Genomic DNA, 22420 nt, shown 5'->3' on the forward strand with positions numbered 1-22420 from the left:
GTAATGATCTCCTGTGGATGAGTAAGATTTAAAGAGTATATTAGTCCAAGTAGCATGGCTGTAGCCAATGCTACATTACCTAAACACCAGAGAGCACCTCCACATCTTCCAGCACAATGCAGATATCTTCAGGGTCTTCTGTTGCATCAGCAAATTCATGCCTTCATCACAGAATCCCTAAAAGGTCTTCTTTATGTCCGCTTCGGTTCTTGCAGGGTCATCATCCTTTGAAAAAAAAAAAAACAGTTATTTTTATTTTAGTGAACAACTCTACTTCCACAGCACATTCAAACAGCCACGAGCCATCTTAAAACAATGCTATGGCGTTCGGTCACCAGATCACAACCCAACTCAACACCTTTGGCAGACTGTGTTCCACTTTATAATGGAAAATAATACAGTGCCTTTGTCAATATCACAACAATGAATAACTATGCTTCCTTAAAATCTCTAACTATCACTCAGTGACTGTTCGAAATTTTTAATTAATTTAGATGACATTAACAAATTACATTTATAAAATACCAGATATTCTCAAGAGCCATTGATACTTCGGTAACACTTTAGAATGATGTCCATTAGTTAATGTTAGTTAATTCATTAAGTAACATGAACAAACAATGAACAATACATTACTGTATGTATTCATCTTTGTTAATCTTAATGAAAATACAGTTATTCATTGTTAGTTCATGCTAATTCACAGTGCATTAACTAATGTTAACAAGCACAACTTTTGATTTGAATATTGCGTTAGTAAATGTTGAAATTAACATCAACTAAGATTCATAAATGCTGTAGAAGGATTGTTCTTGCTTAGATCATGTTAACTAATGCAGTTAACTAATGGACCAATATTATAAAATGCTACCGTTACTTATTTCAAATCAATATTACTTATCTTTAACCAAAACTGGGCACAATTAAAACAACTGCTGACAGCACACCCCTCCCTCATTCTCTGAAAACGGTTGATACTGAGTACAAGAGTACACACACACACATATACATATATATATATATATACATGCATATATATATTTTTTTTGTGTGACGTGACATACGGCCAAGTATACTCAGAATTCGTGCTCTGCTTTTAACCCATCCAAGGTGAACACAGACAGCAGTGAACACACACACTGTGAGCACACACCCGGAGCAGTGGGCATCATTTATGCTGCGGCGCCCGGGGAGCAGTTGGGGGTTCAGAGCCTTGCTCAAGGGCACCTAAGTCGTGGTATTGAAGGTGGAGAGAGAACTGTACATGCACTCCCCCCACCCACAATTCCTGCCGGCCCAAGACTCGAACTCACAATGCTTAGATTGCAAGTACGACTCTCTAATCATTAGGCCACGACTTCCCCGTGAAGCCTGGAATTAAACTGCTGTTTTCATCAGGCCAGAGGAGAACTGGCACCCAGATCAAGTAAAGTTTCTCCCAAAGTTCATTTCTGTCACTAATTAAAGGGATAGTTCACTTTCAAATTAAATTTAGGTATGTTTTAGCTTACCTCAAGGGCATCCAAGATGTAGGTGTTTTTTGTTTCCGTAGTTTACATTTTTATATTTTTAGGTCAAACTGTTCTTTTCTGTGACTAATATAATGGAGGTCTATGGTCACCACCTCAAAGAGCATGCACAGAAAAGTCCAAATTAAACAATTCCCCACCGTAAGTACACATTGATGACCGAAGACACAAAACAAACGGTTTGTGTAAGAAAATTAACTGTTTATTTTGGTTTTATCTCCTGTACACAACCACATCCAACTGATCTGAGTGCACGAGTGCTTCCTGACGTGACGTGCGCACGCACTCTGGCTTAGTCTGCGCAAGCGCGGAAAGCGCCGGAAGCGATCTCTCGCGCGTGTACATCACTCATTGTTTACTGTTTACCACACAATACACCACCAATCTGCATTGTCTGAAATATAATGCAGTAACTGTAATTATTAATTTGTTTATAACGCACCCTATAATCATTACAATTATAATAAACAACACATTACTCACTCTATTGACAGTGTGCCATTTGGTCCCTCTGGCATTGGACGTCGCCTCCAGTTTATATGTGGCATACTAAACACAATGTGCAAAACGCTGCGACTCAACAGTGGAGAAAACTCAGGATCTTCAGTCAGGCAGGTGTGTGATGCGATACAGTCAATGTCCTCGTCGTCTTGTAGTTGTTCCATTCGTGACAACATATGCTCTCCACTTGTGTTGGCATCTCACAACACTTGCTACTAAAACACCACCAATTTTTAATATATCTCTGAGTCTTGAAGACGTGCTGCCGTAGCGGATGCTTCCATGATCGCTCCTGAGTACTTTATCTGTGTATTCTGGTTCAAATATGGCTGTGACAAATTCAACGTTGTCTGTTGATGTATTGAAATCATCTTCCATTGCAATTTCCTGTACGTATAAATATGTTTAAATCTTCACAGTGTAAGGTAACGCTTCAGAAATCTCTGTGTAAACCATAGACAGTAAGTGTAAACAATGAGTGTGCTTTCTGCGCTTGCGCAAACTAAGCCAGATCGCGCACACGTCACACAACAGGAAGTAGCCTACTCGCGCCCTCACATCAGTTGGACGTGGTTGTGTACAGAAGGTAAAAACTATATAAATACTGTTTGTTTTCTTGCACAAACCGCTCGTTTCGTGTCTTCGGTCATCAATGTGTACTTACGGTGGGGAATTGTTTAATTTGGACTTCTCTGTGCATGCTCTTTGAGGTGGTGACCATAGACCTCCATTATATTAGTCACAGACAAGAACAGTTTGACCTAAAAATATCAAAATTGGAAATACTGCGGAAACAAAGACACCTAAATTTTGGATGTTCTTGAGGTAAGCTAAAACATACCAAAATTTAATTTGAAAGTGAACCATCCCTTTAAGTTTTGGTTCCTTGCCACTGCCACCTTTGGCGAATGGGGATGCTTGACTGATTGCATAGACACTATTGGAAGAGAGCTGAACTGGATGATGACATCACTGAATAATCAATGAACTGACTTTTTCTTAAAAAACAAAACAAAAACTGTCTGTTTGTTATTGTCCTCTTGCATTACCGACAAACTATTTTCCTGTTTAATTATGCTGCTTTGACAATGTGTATTGTGTAAAGTGCTATATAAATAAAGGTGAATCGAATTGACTATTAAGAACTGTGCTTATCAAACAGGATGATATCACGTAAACCTAAACCAGTGGCTGTGTGGAGTACAAAGGTTTAAAGAGAAGTTAACATCAGTCATTTAATTCATATCTGAGCTTTACAATTTACTCAATATTTTTAAATTTAAAAATGTACATTAACTCTTTACCCATCAGCAGTTTTGATGGGGAATGTCTTTTGATATTTAAACATACAAACGTGTGTGTATATATATATATATATATATATATATATATATATATATATATATATATATATAAGAAAGTGTCTCTGCTTTTAAATTGAAAAACATGTCACGTCTTTTGCAAGGTCAAGTTTGTTATTACTTGTGATAACTGTTTGTAACGAAAAAGAACTCACCAAATACTCCATCATATTCATCTTCATTCAGGTAGATGCATATCCCCTTGAGAATGCACTCTTGCTTGGTCTCCATGGTGGCATTATAAGAAAACAGACAAAACATTTTTTCAAGTTTCTGATATTCATACATGACACCCTCCAATACACATCTCTGAGCCATTATGCATTACAGAGCACTATATCAATAGCTTTTATTAAAAAGCAATTTATAAAAAAACTGAAAAAAAAATAAAAATACTACCTGAGACATTGGCAGCATCACATCTTGAATATTTTTTCTAAACACTCCACCCTTTTTTGGTAAACACTTTTAGCAGATCATCAGAGAACATATCCAGTTTGGACATGAATTTTGGAGTGTAAAGGAAGGGTTGTGATCCGATGAAATTCATCATTTATCTGAAGACATAAGTTACAGAGGTCTTGTTTATGGGCAATTCAGCAAAGACAAAAAATGCTACAAAGAAAACAAAATATTTAGTACAGGGTCAGAGTGACAACTTATTTATGACAGAAATCATTTTCGATTATTCCTCTTGATATATTAATCGCAAGTAACAGAATAACATTAACTTACACATGCAAGCGCTTGGGGAAACAAAACGTTATTAGCTGACTACACAGACATAATGTCGGTCCATGACCATAATCTAGCTAGCAGAAGAAATGCAAAAACTCCACTTACAATTACTGAAGCAGCGAAATGTAGTACTTACGTCGCTAAAACACTATTTGTTGTTTAAGACGAGAGACTCCGTGAACGCGGTGAATTCAGTCACGAGCACGTGAACTTAACAAGCGTGACTAATCTAAAGCCTTGGATTGGCTGCTGTGCGCTTTGATTGGCATCTCAATCGTTTTAACAATGACAAGCAATAAATTAAATATAGATGAGGAAGACCTAAAATATACATTTGTAACTTTGTCACCCTAACAACAGCTGAATGCAGAGTAAGAATTTAAAATCCTAGGGGACAATTTGGCAATTTCTAATTAATCGGGCGTGTCTTATGGCCCTGGTTTTATACATTAATTCATGGTACTGAAGGGTTTTCTGTTCTCTCTTGTTCCGCGATTCTTCATTTTAACGTTATTTGATACTTTTAGGAAAAAAAGAAAGTCTGCACCACGTGCTGAATCCAGAAACTTAACATCAGCAACAAACGACACACTTAAGAGCTATTTTCATACAGTGCTTATAAAAAATAACTTTCTGGTATGCAACAAGATATTAAGAAAGCATATGTTTATTAGTTTGTTAATTAAATAAAATTAGATGGACGGTGATAGATAAGAAAAAAAGGCCACTTACCCAACTCACATGTTCGCTGCTGAGCAATCCATCTGCATCCGTTTCCGTTGATGACGTGCATCCGGTTAAGACGAACAAAAATATTCTTGTTGACTCAATTAAAAAAAATGTTGTAAACCTAATTTTTTGAAAATTACATTGTTTCTGTTAAATATAATTAAGTTGACACCATTTTTACAAAGAGTTATGTTGTATGTGCTCATGTTAATTAATTAAATTGAACAAAGAGCAAAAATCATTTTTTTGAGTGTGTTATTGTTTTCAGATTCACTTTGATCTCAGTAACTAGCTATCAATATGGTAAGATTTCTGGAAATAAGTACAGATATGTAGCTATGGACAAGATGCTTTAGTCAGTATTTGTATGATAACACAGAATGGATTCATCTTGAAGAGAAAGAACAAGTGAATATGTGCAGGTTTAGTTGGTCTAAGCCTCTACTTCTTATAACTCAATGACAGTAAGTTGGTTTGGTCATATTAAATAATATTTTATGTGAATAAAACCAGTTTGCATAGATGCTACACATAACACATATTTTGAGTGAAGTGTATGTGTTAATAGTTGTGTTTTGCAAATATGTTTACAGTGCAAGTAATATTCATAGCATCACTACTGTTAAGTATTTAGTGTGTTTTCCATTGAGAAGTTCTATACCTGTAATGTTTGCTAGTGTTGGTGGTCTCTGGATACATGTGGTAATCCACATCATCAAAGAGAGGGAATTTACAGGGTTTGAGTACAGTGCTAAGACTGTCATGGTTGCAGTGTCATTTTGTGATTCCTCCTGAATATGTGCATGTGAACAACAGGATTCTGACTCTAGAAGTGTGTATGTATATTCATGTTGGTATAAAATAGCATTTTTACACAAAACCCAAGCAAAAAAATTGATTAATTTAATTATTAAGAGCATTAAGTCTATACATAAAAATATAAGAATCTCATTGCATTAAATAAAATATCAAACCAATTGCTTAATGCAATTCAAACTCACCAGATTTATTTGTTTGCGAATTTGATTGGATTTGTTATTTACTGCAGTGATAATCTTATACTTTTACACTAATGGTTTTCAATAATTAACATTTATTATAACACATATTACCAAATACTTTTTGAGGCCACTTAAGTTTCCACATATTTTTACTTTATAAAGTTGAACTTTTCATATTGGTGTTCCTGTTTGCTCTTTGTCATTAATATATTTTAATCCAATAAAAAAACCTTAATCCAAGGCTACAAAACCCCTGTGAAGCTTGTCCAGTTCCAAATTACATTTTTATTCTGATTTGTGAGTGCCCCATGAGGCTTTTTCTCATTAGCCCACTGATGCCCAGATAGACACCCGCTCTTTCCTGAGTGAGGAAATGATTGCTGTTGAGAGTGAACTTTGACAATCTCTACATGATTTTGCTCATTTAGAACATTTGATTCAGATTGCTTTCCTTTTAACTAGTGAATTGTTAATGTAAAAAAAAATCTTATTATGCAGCTTTTCACAGAAAGCTTTCAAATCTTTTTTTGTCTTTTTCCCATCTCAAATCAAAGAGTTCAAGGTTGCGTTTGACACTAATGGGTCAGAATCCAACCAGAGGGGAGCTAGATGCTATCCTTTTAGAAGAAGATGAAGATGGTAAGATGGGTTGTGACCCAAAAATTTACTACCTTAAATAAGGGTCCACATGCAATCAGTTAGGACAGTTTACCCCTAAAATCTCAATTCTGTCATCATTTACTCACCTTCATGTCATTCTAAACCTCTACGAATTTCTTTATTCTCATGAAGAAGGATATCCAAACAGTTAACAGTACCCACTGACTTCAATATAGTTTTTTTCCATACTATGGAAGTCATAGTATTTTGAATATTCTTCAAATTACCTTCAGCAGAATCAATAAACTCATACAGGTTTGGAACAACATGAGGGTGACTTAAGCATTTCGCTGAGTAACAAAGTTCAAGTTTGGGAAGTCAAGAATTTGTGTCACATGAATGCATAAGACCAAGATCAAGATCAAAACACCACAAAGTGACCTCTCGGTACAGAAATTGAGAAATAGCAAATTTTAGCAGTGTCACATCATCCTGTTTTGTACAACACAACTTTAAAAGATTACAAAAATCACATAAGAAATGAAGCGCCTTGGTTTGGCAAGGGAAACATGAACGAATGGTAGGGGGTTACATGAGATTTGTATGTGTGTGTGTGTATACTTAACTGTACTTGTAATTGATTGTAAAATCTTAAATAGAAAATGATTATGACTAGTGAGGATATTTTGGCACGTGATGTCATATCTTGGTCCCGCCTCTTTTCGCAAAGTCTAGTGTGACCGCGGCTTAAGGCCACGTTTACAGTATTGCATTTCCGTTAACGGAACGATGCTTTTTAGCGGAAACAGCTTATCATGTAATGAATCAATAGCCTCTCAGCTAATTTCCAATATGTTATACACTAAGCAATACTTTTGAATTGAACTATTTTTAGAGTTTACACAGAAATAAAAATTCAGTTTTATAAGAGAAGTCACTGACTTTTTGCAACAGGTGACATTTTTCATTCATTCCTATGGTAAACGTCGAATGAATGTCGAACATCTTTCCGAAATTCAATGATGTCAAGGCTATAACGTGATTGGTTATTAAGGCACATGTGATCCAAGTTAACCATTATACTTTCTCCAGTAGACCCTTTTGTGTCGACACCAAACTTACGTCATAGCATTAGCTGGAGGCAAAACACAGGATAACTGGAGGAGGCCAATACAAATCAGCACATAGTCCGCTATAGGAGATTAAAATGTCATCTTTGAGTATCAGAATCGATGAAATATAGTAACCAATCTGAAATTTTATTGCATAGGTCTACCTGCTGCCATTGCCAGACAAAAAAACAATGACAGCTAAAATAAGATTGAACTGGACAGAAACAATAATCAAAAATGCATCTTTTGTAATGGAATCTTCCTGCCTTCACCTAATCTTCACTCATAAAAGAAGTCAGAATTTTTACTAACTTAAAAAAGGTTCTATAATATAGACACCCTCATGTGCTAAGGCTATAAAGCAAGTGAGTTTTTTTCAAAGGTTGGAGCTACTCTCTGCAGGACAGCGGCACTCTATGAGAAAAATGCCTGTTCTTGTTCTAGAGTGGCCCTTTCATTGCTGTAGCTCTAAAAACCAGACCGCCAGAAGATGAAATGCATGTGGCTGCCATTTTACACTTTAAACCTTTTAACCTCAACTCTTGTGAAGAACATTTAAATAACCTTATTCCACCATAAAGAATGATTTTCTGAATGAAAAGGTTCCGTGAATGTCAAAGTTTCTTCATAAAACCATCAATGCCAAGATGATTGAAGAACCTTTGTTTTTTAGAGTATAATAAGGCATATACAGATATAAATACACACATACTTATTGATACAATATGCTCTCACGGCTTCGTTAGGGAGCTCTAAAAAAAACTAGCATATTAAATATAATTTCTTGAAATGTTTATACATTCAGATTAAATATTATGCTCTTGGAATACAACATGAGGACTTGAAATTAATGAATTTCATTCTTCTGTCACATTCTTATTCGTTTTGTGGTTGCAGAACTAATCAATGTATTATAACTAGTATTATAACTACTTTTAACTCTTCAATAACAATATGAACCTATTAGATCTCCCTAACCTGAGGACATATGGATGGTAAAAGTGGAGGTCATTTGCATGTTCTCATGAAACTATCTATGTTAATTAAGAACTTTTTTTTTCAAGTGTTTTTTTTAAAGCAGAAGTTACACACATATGTAAACAGATGTAATTACACATACTCTGGGGATTTTTTTTCCCCTGACCTCCAATTGTCAATGATTCCTTTTGAATCCCAAGATGTGAGGGAAGCATTTCTTACAAAAATGTATAATCACAATAATCAAATGCAAAGTATGTTCAGAGTGGAGAGGGGGTGCCATGCTGAGATCTTTAAAAGGAAAGAGGATTGAGGAAACACAACATCACCAGGGTTCAAATCGCTAACAATAAAGATGGGCTGGAATACACTTTGAGGGACAGAGAATATTATAGATCAGTGCCATATTGTTGGAAATGTTCCTCTGGAACTGCACTGTGATGGTGTCTATAAATAACCCTTCAAAACTTTTAAGAGGAAACCACTCATGCCTCTCCCCTCAGCTGTCTCCTACTACACCTGCTTATTCCCAAGACATTCACCAAGCTTCCTTCAACCCCCTTCCCCTCTCCCTCACCCTTTACAGTGATTCAAAATAACCCTGCTACAGTATTAGCCTTGGAAAAGGACTTAATATCATCATGGCGATAAGGAATCTCTTTAGCTCACATAATAGTGGTGTCTGCAAATATATTACAAAAAGGCACATCTTTGCCAATCTGCTTGTTTATTTGGCAATACTTTACTGTGATTGTATTATCTAAAACTATACAGAATACAAGTAAACTCAGGGGTTAGGCTCTCAGGATTTGGTGTACCTGTGTCACCATTTGTGTTGTTGGGTTTTTGGTGGGATGGAATGGAGTGGAGATCTAAACCATTTGCTATTCAGGGCACGCTGAAGATTTGCAACACAGCACCTTCCCAAGAAGTTTAGGGTTTCTCGGCTTGATTAAAGGGGGGTGGTACAGAACACTACCGGCTCTCACCATTTCAAAATTAATTTCCATCTGTACGCTACTTAGGCCTATTTTAAATCATTATGAGTCATTTTAGCTCATCAGTATATTACTTGTCACATTTAGTGGAAATTTTGAGGGGGATTAGTGAAAATCAAAGTCTCAGGACAAAAGTCCTCCAAGATTTCATACCTAAACATTTCCACAATGAAATTTTACCTGACACGACATATAATTATTCTACTGTGTTTTTGAACAGTTCTTCCAATAAACACAGGCTTTCTTACAATAAACACAGCAGAGTGAAGAAGAAACCCTTTTCCTGTATTCCCGTAGACTGTTCTTAACGTGTACTCAATTCACATTTCTATTGGTTTATGGGAGCCGTCGAACCCTAAAAGTTCAGGATTCTAAATCTGGAGGCCTGTGGGCGGGTCTTGGGTGGTCTGTTTAAAGTGTGTCAGAACTGTCACTTGATGTCTAGTCTTTCTGTTGGGGTGCGAGCGCTGACCACTGCTTATCTCGTGGATATAAGTGAGGAGGCTAATCCACAACCATGGTAAGAGTTTAAATAATCTAAGTGGTCAGTTTTGCTAAAGAATGCATGAAAACATAAAATGTGCAAATGGCCTTGTTAAAAAGTAATCAGAATTACATTTAGGTCATTATTAATAATGCACTATATAAGTTTATAGTATTTATTAATAGTTCCCTTACAGTTTTGCATGCATTTAATAAAGTGTTATAATAAAAAAAATCTAAATCATCATTAAGATGATTTAATAATAAAAATATAAAACAATGTGTCGTTCAAAAAATATTCATTCTAGTTTTGAAACATATATTATTTAAATCTGATTATTCTATTATATCTGATTAGTCTTTTTTTATTCACTTTTGTCAGACAATTGCTGTGTTCTGGGTTAATCTTTGCCTGAGTGGAAATGTATATATAATATAATCTGAAAGTAACTTTGTTAGGTGTTATTTTTAGATTTAACACTAAATTAGGTGTTATTCTTAGGTGACTTTGTTATAGATTTAAAGTTAACTGCTACTAGTTAACTTGTGTTACAAGTACAATAAAAAACTTAAAAAATCTCAACAAAAATGCAGATGCAATAATGTTTTAACATGGATAAAAGAAAAATTACTTGAAGGAGTTTCATTATTCCAAGACATCAAACAGTCAAAGATCACCCTGAATAATAATCATCCACATATTTGGTAAAGTATAATGAAAGAGTGTTTAAAAGAAGGGACATAATGTGTTCAGACATAAGTCAGTGCATCCTGCTATTTGATATGAATCTAGTCAGCTGGTTAGGTTCAGTGGGTTACCCAAATGCTGAAATGACACATTCCAAGGATCCTATTTCGGAATTACCATGTACAGTCACTGACTGCCAGGATAACGTGTTAAGCCTTAAAATAGTCGCAAATTGTCTTGCAGGAGTGTTCTGGGCACCATCTGCTGAGCACAAGGCCTAGCCTAGTCTTAATGCAAACATATTATTAAGAAAACAAACACAAATGACTCTCCAGAAGAAACAAGATTTATTTTTTCCCAGATTAATGCGTTGTACTGTTTATATCTGAATCTAACCTTTCCTAATGTAACCGTTTCACAGACTGACGCGCAACAGGAGGCCCGCTCATACCTGAGCGAGGAGATGCTTGCCGGTGGGTCTACAAACAAACTGTAGAAAAAAGACTATATTACCAATATCGAGTCGTTCTGTTCCTTTAAACCTTGTGCGTCTGTTTCAAAGAGTTCAAGGCTGCTTTCGACATGTTCGACACTGACGGTGGCGGTGATATCAGCACTAAGGAGTTGGGTACCGTCATGAGGATGCTGGGTCAGAATCCAACCAGAGAGGAGCTGGAAGAAATCATCGAGGAGGTCGATGAAGACGGTAAACAAATGCCAGTTTAAAAAGTGGATACAAAGGACTTTATAACAGTATGACCCGAAAAATACTCGACTGAAGCAATTTTTCGCGCGTTCTTGCGTTTTTAAATACAACTACGCGTTACATTCTCAGCACTGCCGCGAGGGGCGCTAAAGGGAAAATTACCGGAAATGTCATGCCAGTTATTTCTTTCAGGACAAATACTGTCATCAGCAACAGTTTTTAAAGTATCTTGCAAAATTTTTTTTAAATAGCAGCATATTTGAATATTAAAACCCCGTTTAAACTAAAAAATACTTTTATGTAACTCTATCGCCCCCGTCAAGCCGAATCAAACACGTTACGTCAAGTCTTTGTGTGTTTGTTCATCGTCTGTCGTGTAAATATGTTTCTGGCCTATATGATGATGTCTACCCACATTTTAACATAGTGATGATAATATATGTTTGAGTTTAAACATAAAATACAAAAATGAACATTGTATTAGCCAATGTACTTTCTACTGGAAACTATAGGCAGCGGATCCATCGACTTTGAGGAGTTCTTGGTCATGATGGTAAGACTCCTCAAGGAGGACCAGGCTGGCAAGAGCGAGGAAGAGTTGGCCGAATGCTTCCGCGTGTTGGACAAGTATGTCATTTGATATCTTCTCGTGTGCACCTGTTTTTTTTTATTTTACTCAGACTCAGTACAGCTTATGCAACACTATGAATCTGCAGGAACGGTGATGGCTACATCGACAGAGATGAGTTTGCTGAGATCATCCGCAGCACTGGGGAATCTATCTCAGAGGAGGAGATTGATGAGCTGCTTAAAGATGGAGACAAAAACAACGATGGCATGCTGGACTTTGATGGTATGATGGTTTATTAATTACATTTCATTTAATTTCTAAACACTAAATATGGTGTATGTGAAGTTAGGCCATGTATTGAAGAGACACCCATATCCCCTTTTCCTCAGAATTCCTGAAGATGATGGAGAACGTGCAGTAAAACAGAGACTCAAGGACATTCCTCTCCCTTCTCACCCCGCCGACAGAAACCTTTACCTCTCAATGCCACTCAAATTCACTTTTCCCTTGTCCTCTTTCTGCCTCCATCTTACCTCTTCAGCAGACAGACATTTAAACACCTGTGTGGGGTTTGCCAAGGTTGGGCTCCCCTCATGCAAGACCCAAGGAGCCAAGCTGTGGTGTGGTTCACAGGTTCATCATGTTATGATGGCGCTCAAGTTCGCTAGAAACACATGCCATGGTAGACCCCATGTTTGTGGGTGTTTAGTCTAGATTCAGTCTAGATCTGCAGCTTGTTACCGCTGCATAGACCAATGCCAAACCACAACAACCACTTCACTGTATTTAAGAACGAATGCTTGAAAACGGAATAAAAAATAAAAAAACATCTTGTTTAGTTGGTCTGACATTTTGATTTGTATGGTTTTGTTTTGAGGAGTTTATCAATTAAACATTTTTTTTTCTTTAGAGTCTCTGACCCCAATTAGTTGACAAATTCTGTATATACTAAAGACTATAACTAGTGCTGTTTATGTAGCAGCAAAACCCAAACCACAAACTTTTACAAATATCAGTGATATTTCACTTATGCTAATATGGCATTCAGTTTTATTAGACATGATGTAGGAATGGCTCTCCTTCTCTATTGCACATTTAGATTTTCAACATGACGTTCTTTGTGTGCTGAAAGTGTGTAAATCAGTAAATTGTGTCTTGTTTATCTGGCTGATGAGTATTATTTGCAAATTAAAAAGTTGACCACTAATAATGCAAATATAGCTGATGACCGAAAGTAGGTGAATTACACATCCCTTGTCTTTGGGAAATAACACACTGGGGAACAAAACACTAAATGTTGAAAGAATACAGAGTAAAATAATAATGTTGCTCATTATTAACATGTCTTAATGTGATTTATACATGCATGTCTAAATTATAGATAGAATGCCTATTGTCCCTGAAAACTGAAAATTCATCCTCCCACTCTTAAGTGTACAAACTTCTACAAAAATCTCAAGATGTCCCCAAACTCCTTGCATAAGTTACACTTACATTTTTGACTAGGGCAAATGTGTCTCTGTTTTGTGTAATTTTGAAAAATTATATCAGAAAACATTTACCAAAGCAATTCATTGTACACTTACATTAACCCTTGAATTTGCAACAACACTGTGATAAATTTATATTTTTTCTTCAAAATATTTTATAATAAAAAATTAAAGGTACAATGTAACATATATGTAATTTTCACAGCATGATATAATACTCAACAAGTATCTCCCTAGATACAAAACACGTAAGAGAAAAAAAAAATATTGTTATATAGTTTATATGCTAAATTGTTAAGGATACTATACTAAAGTTGGCGTACATGTCATCTAAGAAACAGCCATTTTTTTCATCTTTGTAAGGTGTATGGTAGTGCTTTTCGAAATGATAACAATAAAATAAAATATTAACAATTAATTTTTATTGTGCAACAACTGAATAAAAAGAAAAAAAGACAAAAAAAAAAAAACGTTAATAATGATAGAAATGACCATACAAATAAACAGTGAACTGTCATCTAACTGTAAAAACAACAACAATACAGAGCTGTAAGTAAGTGGGTTTACAACAAGTAGTTAAAAGTCCATTAAAGGCAACAATAAAACAACGTTTCTTCTTGAGGACTGTATGAACACCATAGCAACAGATGGCTATTTCAAGACCCATAATTTGCCTCGTCAAAGGCTTTGCGAGCCTTCTTCAGCTCCTCGTTCATAGTGAGCAGGTCCTTCACTCTCGCAAACTTTCTAGGATCCTTGCGGATGAGAAACACGATGTCCTCCACCTGCACGCGACCCTGGCGCCCTATAGACATCGCCTTGTGCGTCATCTCCGTGATGAACTCGATCACCAGATCCTCCAGTATGTCCACCGATTCGGTGTAGGGATTTTGGTCGTCTCCAAACCCATACATCATGCAGCGAAGCTCCTTGGAAAAAAGCCGCTTTCTTTTACCTTGGCCCGAGTCTGCCCCGTTGCCTCCGTCGTCTAAATCCTCATCAAAACCAGGATCATCCTCTTCCTCAGCCATTCTTGTAATGAAACACAGTGTGATGGTTCTATATTAGAAGATATTCTATATTAGAATCGACTAAAAGGAACAATGTTTATGTAGGACTCACATGAGAAAACCGGACTGGCACAAAAACAAAGCAACCCAACCAGCAAATGCAAAGACAGGAACTACTGTTCATTTATTTACACATAACGCGCAACTGAAAGGAGATATTAAAACCTTCAGCGACCCCTAGAGTTCTGGGTGACGAACGTTTTAAAGGGTAACGTTAGCGCAGGAAAGTTAGAATCATTTCCTTGAATCGGTTCTTTCGAACAAATCAATTAACTAAATCAAACTATCAGCTTACTCGTCAGTTCTCGGAACAAGACAGTGGTGATTATTTTATTACAATGAGCTCTTGACTGGAGAACCGCTCAAGATCGCTTCAGTTCGATTCGTGAACGCTTTGTTCGGACACCGGTTCAGCAAAAAGATTCGACTCAAAAGAACGAACCGAACAGCGCCAAAGAATATCAAACGTCAATCATTCTGCTATCTAGCGCAGTTCTCAGTGACTTGGGCATTTCAAGTGTGTTTTTTGCCCACAATAATCATTAAACCAAAACTTGTATATAAAAACATTTTGAATAATATTTATAAAATTCAAGATTTCCCGGGAAGCCGCTCATGTGTCAGCAGGGCAGACTGTACACGTCAGAGCAGAAGTAACTACACGGGTTCACACAAACAGGAACAGTTTGAATGCACGTTGTCTCGCGTTAATGTCTCTCTAGGGCTCTGAGACGGCTCCCGTAAACAAATGATGGTTACATAGTGTTTAATGCTACCAGCTTTCGTTTTCGAGGACTATGTAAACTGTGAGGTAAGAAAATCTGGTCACTGACCTTTTAGCTACTAGTTAGCTGTAAATGGCACAGTCCGCGTCGCGTGCTCGACCTGTCACTGCATCAGCTGAGCTAACGAGGATTTTAGGGCCTAAGACAACATTTAAGTTAGATTTGATAAAGACACAAGATTTTATTATTGCCTAAATGACTAACAAAACAAAACGTCATAAGTTTCAACCCACACTTTAATAGCCATTATGCACATACTGCTCTTTTTCAATGTGTTGCAATTTTAAACAAGTGCTTCTTTACGATACAATGGACTCGCGCACATAAAACTTTGGCCCTGCATGTTCTTATCAGCTTTGTTCTTTGATTTTCCACATGTTAACATACTTTTGGACTTGCTCTGGTTAATTCTTATCACCCTCCTCTTTACAGTTTTTAGCTGTCCCTCGTCAGATCCGGGTTTTTCAGGATGGCGTGCCCGACGCAATTCATCTGCAAGGCACTGCGCTCTGTGGGCCTGGTACTTTTCTACTATGTGTTTTCCATTGGCATAACATTCTACAACAAGTGGCTCATGAAGGTGAGATGTAGATTAGCTGAGTGAAAGCCAGCATGTTCCTTGAATTAAATTTTTTGTTTGTTTGTTTTGGAAAGGGCACTTTGATCACTTTGGGCACACAAGGGTCCATTTGGTTTGTATAATGTGTGTTTTCTTATGTGCCTCAGGACTTCCACTTTCCTCTGTTCATGACGCTGGTTCATCTCGTAATAATTTTCTGTTTCTCCACACTGACACGCTTTGCCATGCAATGCTGGATTGGAAAACCTCGAGTGACCCTTCCTTGGAAGGTTTATCTTTCTAAAGTTGCCCCAACAGGTAAGAATTATGTGTGTTTTTTGAATGTGTGTGATAATGATGGCTGAGGAGATAAAACATGTTTTCTTTTTCTGTCCAGCACACAGTTTGGATGGGTGAAGTCCACCCTGATTGAATCTAGAGAATCTAGTTGATCTCTGCTTGAATATTCTGGAATCATTTTGTCCATAAGCCTATAATTCATGATCATTATTTTATTTGTATTAATTTATTTTATTTTTTTAACACTTTAATTTATACGTTATAATTTATATTTTACGTTGTATTAAAGTGAGAAAGTGGTTCATCATTATATCTATGCAACTTGTTTGTCTGTGTCCATCAGCCCTGGCTACAGCGCTGGATATCGGACTGTCCAACTGGAGCTTCCTTTTCATCACTATTAGTTTGTAAGCATTTTACTATTTGGCTTTTATAGTGCTTGCAAGGCAGAACTTTTACTATAGACACACAGGCGTTATTCAAACATTTAGTAGATATTGTTAGTCTTAGATGTGCTGTTTTTGAGATGTGATTGTGTAGTCAAATATTGTGTTTAATGTCCGTTAAAGTTATAAAAATGTATAATTGTGTATATTAGTGTTGTTCCTTGCGACGAGTTTCCTACATTTGTCTCATATGACTCTTTTTCCTCACATAATCATATAAATCAAATTTTTATCCACATATCATCTTCGTAAATGGTTACAGAGAAGAACAAGTAATGCAAGTAGTTCCAAACAAAACCTCAATCAAAACTATCACCAAAACCCGTTTTATTTTGTTGTAGATTATTAAACCGTTCAACTGCCTCAGAAACCTGTCTGAAGTCAGTTTCATGAGGTGCCTTCGTGCTAAAACACTGCCTGTAAAGTCATTGCCTGATATGGCAGCGAGGGAGCAAGTCCCCTGTCTAGGCGTTCGGATGCAGTCCTTGTTCTGAAATTGGCTAAAAATATCAAACATATTTGATATCCTCTGACTGCATGAAATCTCTTAAAGGTACTCTTAAAAAATCTCTTGTAGGTACACCATGACCAAGTCTTCAGCCATTCTCTTCATTCTCTTTTTCTCCCTGGTCTTCAAGCTGGAGGAGCCGGTAAGTGTAAAATACACTTGATTCTTAAAGTCAGCTATTGCATACAATAAAGGCCAAATAAAGATACATCATCAAGTTGCCCATAGGCAGCAACGTGCAGTACTTCATAAGACATCTTTTTATATGAACTTTGCTGAACTGGCTGCTCTATGTATGTGTCCATATAATTATTACCCCCCCGACCCCAACCAGAGAACAGCATGTTATAAAGTGTAATGGTTAAAGTACTCTAGACATTTTAAAGAGAGTGGATTCCTACTGTGGTGATGGATGATGAAGTATGTTAACATTAGATCATTTTTAGATCACGTTAAAAGGCTGTTAAAATGCTATTTATTAAGTGCTGTGAGATTTTTTCGGAACGTCACATTGGGAGAAGAAAAAATTGGAACTGCAAGTGAGATGTTATAAAGCCAATTTATGATTTTACCACTGAGTCTGTCTGTCTTGATAGGTGTTTCTGTATTTGGCTAAGCAGTCATTTGTGTCCCTTGCCAATGTAATAATGTAATAGTAAGAGACATTCTTTTGCCTCTAACTTTTTCCCCTGAACATTTAACATGTAAATATAGCCAAAATCACTGCACAGCTTTTGTCTATGGTGATTTTGTCAAATGATGTCTTCTTGATTATATATCAGGATTTCAGCACATAGCAGTAGCTTGGATGTGACTGCTGCTGGTTAACATAAACCAAATTATTATAATTCCTGCTTTTGAATGGCTTTCAATTTTAGGACTCTCTTATTGCTTGCAGATACCATAAAAAAATATATAGCTCACTCCTAAATTACACTAGGCAGAATGCAAATATGAGGTAATGATGCAATGAATATGCTAATTAGCACATGCCGTTTAGTGGCTTTTTACAGGCTTTTGCTACTTTCTATTAAAAATAATTGGCAACATTTATTTCACGGATCAATTGGCTATATGGGCCATTTGGTTCACACCTTTACAGAAACAGAGAGTCTTTATTGAATCTCACAGAGATTTTACTCACCAGACAATTTGGCTACGAAATGTTTAAGTTATCAGGCATTTAGAATTTCTACCAGCCAAAACAAAAGATCATAAACCATAAAATAAATAATAAATCATAAACCAAATTATTATAATTCCTGCTTTTGAATGGCTTTCAATTTTAGGACTCTCTTATTGCTTGCAGATACCATAAAAAAAAATATAGCTCATTCCTAAATTAATGCTTAATGGTAAACACATTGAAGACAGGCTGTCAGTTCATAGTGTTCTCTTCTATTGACATCCATTCAAAAAAGACTACTTTGTCCAAGAAGAAACAAAGTGGTTTGAAAAAAAAAAAAAAAACAGTGCAGGAAACTGGAATGAGAAAGGTTGATCTATGTTATTATATTTCATATGAAGCATAGACCATTTAAAAAAAGTCAGACGTAAATATATCTAATCAAAGATAACTAAACTAACAACCTTTAAGTCTGGACAGCTGGTACTTTTTCATGCATTACATAATATGAATGTATTTTAATTTTAGAGGTGATTTAAACTAAATAAAGAGAAGAAGAAAATAAATCAGTGTTTCATAAATGCATAAAAGCTGTGCGCTGCCTCTCCAGTTTTGGTACTTCAGAATTTTCACACATTCTGGGAGTCGAGCTGGAACATTAATGGCAAACAATCAGCAATACATGCATTTGCCAAGCCATTAGGTGATTTAAGAGGGTAAAATAAATGGTTAAACTAACATGAGGCCATTATAAACCAGTCTGTGATTACTTTTGATTTCTGCCTCATTAAAGATCCCATTAAAAGTCTTGAATGCAGTTTTATTTTCTGTGATGTATTTCTTGACTTGATGTTTGTTGTAGTAATGTGTGCTGCTGACTCTTTTGAATCGAACAGAACCCATTCCTGATCCTCGTGGTGTTGCTGATAGCCAGTGGTCTGTTCATGTTCACTCTCAAGTCCACTCAGTTTAATCTGGAGGGTTTCATCATGGTCCTGTTGGCCTCTTTTATTGGAGGGATCCGCTGGACTCTCACTCAAGTGCTCATGCAGAAAGCAGAGCTTGGTAAGTCATCATGTTATGTGTGTTGGTTATATGGTGAAGTGGTGAATTCTCATGACTCTTGTGTCCTTCTCTTTGCCACACAGGCCTTCAGAACCCCATAGACACTATGTATCATCTGCAGCCTCTCATGTTCATGGGCCTCTTTCCTCTGTTTCTTCTGAATGAAGGTTAGCCAGACACCAGTTTTTGAATATATACTAAAATGTTTTAAAATTAAAAAAAATTAATATTTTATAATAAAAACATGTCCTGAAATTTCTGTTCTAACTTTATATTCGACAAAATAAACGCAGACTTGTTGAGCCTAAAAGACTTTTAAAAATCCTACCCCAAATTTTTGAACCACAATGTAAGTTCATATAGTCCTGAAAATGTGTGTTGACGTTCCTGTAGATTTATTTCTAGCTATGCTCCGTTCTTAAATAATTTGCTGTGTAGAAATTACTTTTATGAGTGTGATCTCCATAAAATCATTTTTACAAAATCTTCATCTAGTCATCACAAACAAATTCAAAAGCCATTCATTGATCAGAAAGTGCGGGGTCCCTGTCTGTATTTTGATCTGTATTTTAGTGTTTTGTCTTCCACTTGTGCAAATCTCACAAAGAAATGTCAGGATCATATTTTACCTTAAAATAAAAAATAAGAATAAAAATAAGACATTGTTGTATTGGGAAAATATATGACCCTACACATTTCAAAACAAATTCTGTTTAGATTTAATACAACCAAAATTACCATAATGTGTTTAAAATGATAGTTTTACTTTACAATTTAAGTGTAATTTTTGCTTTAATACTTGTCATGAAAGTCACATTGAATTAAATCTTAACATTTCTACAATACATTTCATTTACTTCTTGCAAAAGTAAATGATGGTCTCTTGGTTACCAGTGCCACTGCAATCCTTACTGAACCTGTTGCTTGTTTCTTCATCCTGTGATTGCTGAGCAGGGCTGAGTGTGAGTACCACGGAGAAGCTCTTCAGGGTCAGTGAGCTCTCTCACCTGATCTACTCTCTGCTGACCCTGTGTCTGGGTGGCATGCTGGCATTTGGGCTGGGCTTCTCAGAGTTCCTGCTGGTGTCCCGCACATCTAGTCTTACACTATCTATTGCAGGCATTTTTAAGGTAAGAATAAAATATATGAGCAATATAAAAAGAAGAAGCTCTTTGGCTCCTCATCTTTTTAGTTTTTTTCCATTCCTCAGTAACTTGAATGTTCTTCACAAAGACATTCCTCTGTCTGTCTCTCTGTAGGAGGTGTGCACTCTGCTGCTGGCAGTGGAGTTCATGGGAGATAAAATAAGCACAGTCAACTGGTTGGGCTTTGCTGTATGTCTGTCTGGCATATCACTGCATATTGGCCTCAAAACATACTACAACAAAGGTAAGACTCATTCAAATCATGCCTGTAGGTGATTGTAATGCAATACCAAACGAATTTACATGGCACAGCTGACTCATACGTGTGTCTGCGTATAATGTTAAAGGTATTTTTATTTGTTGTGATGGAACTAAAGTAGCGCCAAATCTTGCACATGGTGACGTACATCAGAGTGCAGTAGATTGTTGAAAAAGAAAATGTAGGAGAGAGACCATATGCATGTTGAATTGTTCACCGTGAGATGTATAACATGCATTTATGAAATTTTCATTTCATGCCGACCTTTAGTGATCCAGACTATGCAGTGCTTTTTAGTTAACCATAAGCTTGGAAAGTAAAATTTCACATTTTAAAATAGTTTATTGTCATTTCTGTAATGTGCAAAAAAATCTTATTTTTGTTATTGTAATTTATACAAATTTTCATAAATATGAATATCATCTTAAATTATATTAGACTTTCACATATAATTACTATTGGATTTCTGCTGGTATAATCAGTTGTGTTCAACACCATCCATTAAGTTGAGTCACAAAATGGATACTAATAAATAAACGGCAGACCCTTAGGAAGAAGAAAATGTGCAAAGCTGGTTTTTGAATCAGTAATTGTTTGCTTGAATGCAGGTCAGGTATTGTTCTCAGTGTGTGTATCTTTGTCTTTTAATAGGAAATGGCCCCATGGTAAGACAACTACCAGTCAGAGACAACCCAGACCTTGAGCTTCCACTTCTACAGACAAAAGATGACTATTGTGAAGACACCAATGATGAAGAGGAGCATGAGATTCTTTATTAGTTCAAGGATGACATGAATGTCATAAATAGGCATGTGGAATGTGCCCTTTAAAGGCTCATATCAATGGTCACCTTGACCACAGGAACTCAAGGTACTGGCATGATTTGAGCGACCTTGTAAAGACACTGACAGCTAATGTACTGGGCTACATCTTTAATGCTGGTCTCTCTATGATATTGAGAGAAAAATGAAATCCTTTGCTCTCGGGAAGACAGAGCTCTAAAAGCAACTGGGTTAGTTTACCCAAACATTTATCTTCAGTCATCGTTTACTCACTGTCACACCGTTCTGGTCCAGAAGCACAAGAGGAATGTTTTCCATAGAATGAAAGTGGACTGAGACCAAGGGCTGTCAAGCTCCAAATGTAAAAAAAAAAGAAGATAAATAATGGTATTTCGTTTTGTCTTTGGAGAAAGAGTCAGATGTGTTTTGATTTTCAGAATTACAATTTATAGGTGAAATGTACCTTCAAAACCACTGCTGGCATCGATCTCTCACAGGACCAGTCCTAAAGTGGCCTTACATATTTGTTTACATGACAAAAAAGGGCTTATTTTACTAAATATAAATTCTAGTTTACAAAAACTACTTGACTAATTCAGACAAAGAATGTGAGTGGATTACCTTCTATTTTTTTAATAAAATGAATGAACTTGGTTTTCTTCTACCATGGATTACTTCCTTTTTTCCTTTATACAGTGCAGCTTTTGGAATGGTGTTTACTTGCTGTCTAGGTTTAATATACTTGATTTTCATCTTTCATCATTTTTCATCAATGTTATCAGCTCTCAGGGAGGCAGACTTCAGCAAAGCAGATTAAATAGGATAATTAGATTTGCGTGGCGTTTTCATGCAGATGCAGGCAAGTCTATAAATTCATGAACCTGGTCGAG

At 36.3% G+C, this 22420-nt stretch overlaps 3 protein-coding genes and 1 long non-coding RNA gene across 5 annotated transcripts in view; 2 read left to right on the top strand and 2 right to left on the bottom strand.

The window, feature by feature from the left end:
- The window catches only part of LOC127944418 (uncharacterized), a 5181-nt gene extending 264 nt beyond the window's left edge, over positions 1 to 4917 (bottom strand). The window contains exons 1-4 of one of the 2 annotated variants that reach the window (XR_008150355.1): positions 4862 to 4917; positions 3791 to 3948; positions 3547 to 3616; positions 1 to 225 (exon numbers count right to left, since the gene is read on the bottom strand). The exon at positions 1 to 225 is cut by the window's left edge and continues 264 nt beyond it. This is a non-coding gene — a long non-coding RNA (uncharacterized LOC127944418). Of the gene's footprint in view, positions 226 to 3546; positions 3617 to 3790; positions 3949 to 4265; positions 4431 to 4861 lie in introns of those variants that run through there. The other variant, XR_008150354.1, reaches the window with a different exon arrangement.
- A 5033-nt stretch (positions 4918 to 9950) lies between these two features.
- LOC127944758 (troponin C, skeletal muscle) lies at positions 9951 to 12824 on the top strand. Its single transcript, XM_052540980.1, has 6 exons — positions 9951 to 10067; positions 11140 to 11191; positions 11281 to 11424; positions 11937 to 12051; positions 12141 to 12277; positions 12385 to 12824. Exons 1-6 carry the CDS (start codon positions 10065 to 10067, stop codon positions 12414 to 12416), a joined length of 483 nt encoding a protein of 160 aa, XP_052396940.1. The 5' UTR covers positions 9951 to 10064; the 3' UTR covers positions 12417 to 12824.
- A 1061-nt stretch (positions 12825 to 13885) lies between these two features.
- On the bottom strand, positions 13886 to 14759 carry LOC127944759 (transcription initiation factor TFIID subunit 13-like). The gene is made up of 2 exons (XM_052540981.1): positions 14608 to 14759; positions 13886 to 14517 (listed from the first exon to the last, which is right to left on the bottom strand). Exon 2 carries the CDS (start codon positions 14514 to 14516, stop codon positions 14142 to 14144), a length of 375 nt encoding a protein of 124 aa, XP_052396941.1. The 5' UTR covers position 14517; positions 14608 to 14759; the 3' UTR covers positions 13886 to 14141.
- A 399-nt stretch (positions 14760 to 15158) lies between these two features.
- Positions 15159 to 22194, top strand: LOC127944757 (solute carrier family 35 member C2). Its single transcript, XM_052540979.1, has 10 exons — positions 15159 to 15366; positions 15773 to 15920; positions 16067 to 16217; positions 16543 to 16606; positions 17223 to 17295; positions 19176 to 19344; positions 19428 to 19511; positions 20299 to 20474; positions 20604 to 20733; positions 21400 to 22194. Exons 2-10 carry the CDS (start codon positions 15810 to 15812, stop codon positions 21525 to 21527), a joined length of 1086 nt encoding a protein of 361 aa, XP_052396939.1. The 5' UTR covers positions 15159 to 15366; positions 15773 to 15809; the 3' UTR covers positions 21528 to 22194.
- Positions 22195 to 22420: the final 226 nt, after the last annotated feature.

This window comes from Carassius gibelio, chromosome A23 (genome assembly GCF_023724105.1).
Source record: "Carassius gibelio isolate Cgi1373 ecotype wild population from Czech Republic chromosome A23, carGib1.2-hapl.c, whole genome shotgun sequence".
Classification (NCBI taxonomy): domain Eukaryota; kingdom Metazoa; phylum Chordata; class Actinopteri; order Cypriniformes; family Cyprinidae; genus Carassius; species Carassius gibelio.

What these genes read in the sequence shown, in the direction of transcription:
- LOC127944758 (XM_052540980.1), top strand. An exon ending in CGAGGAGGTCGATGAAGACG is followed by an intron (nt 11,425 to 11,936) that starts GTAAACAAATGC and finishes TGGAAACTATAG; the next exon opens with GCAGCGGATCCATCGACTTT. An exon ending in TGGCATGCTGGACTTTGATG is followed by an intron (nt 12,278 to 12,384) that starts GTATGATGGTTT and finishes CCTTTTCCTCAG; the next exon opens with AATTCCTGAAGATGATGGAG.
- LOC127944759 (XM_052540981.1), bottom strand. Translation starts at nt 14,516, where the DNA reads ATGGCTGAGGAAGAGGATGATCCTGGTTTTGATGAGGATTTAGACGAC.
- LOC127944757 (XM_052540979.1), top strand. Translation starts at nt 15,810, where the DNA reads ATGGCGTGCCCGACGCAATTCATCTGCAAGGCACTGCGCTCTGTGGGC. An exon ending in ACAACAAGTGGCTCATGAAG is followed by an intron (nt 15,921 to 16,066) that starts GTGAGATGTAGA and finishes TATGTGCCTCAG; the next exon opens with GACTTCCACTTTCCTCTGTT. An exon ending in TCTGTTTCTTCTGAATGAAG is followed by an intron (nt 19,512 to 20,298) that starts GTTAGCCAGACA and finishes ATTGCTGAGCAG; the next exon opens with GGCTGAGTGTGAGTACCACG.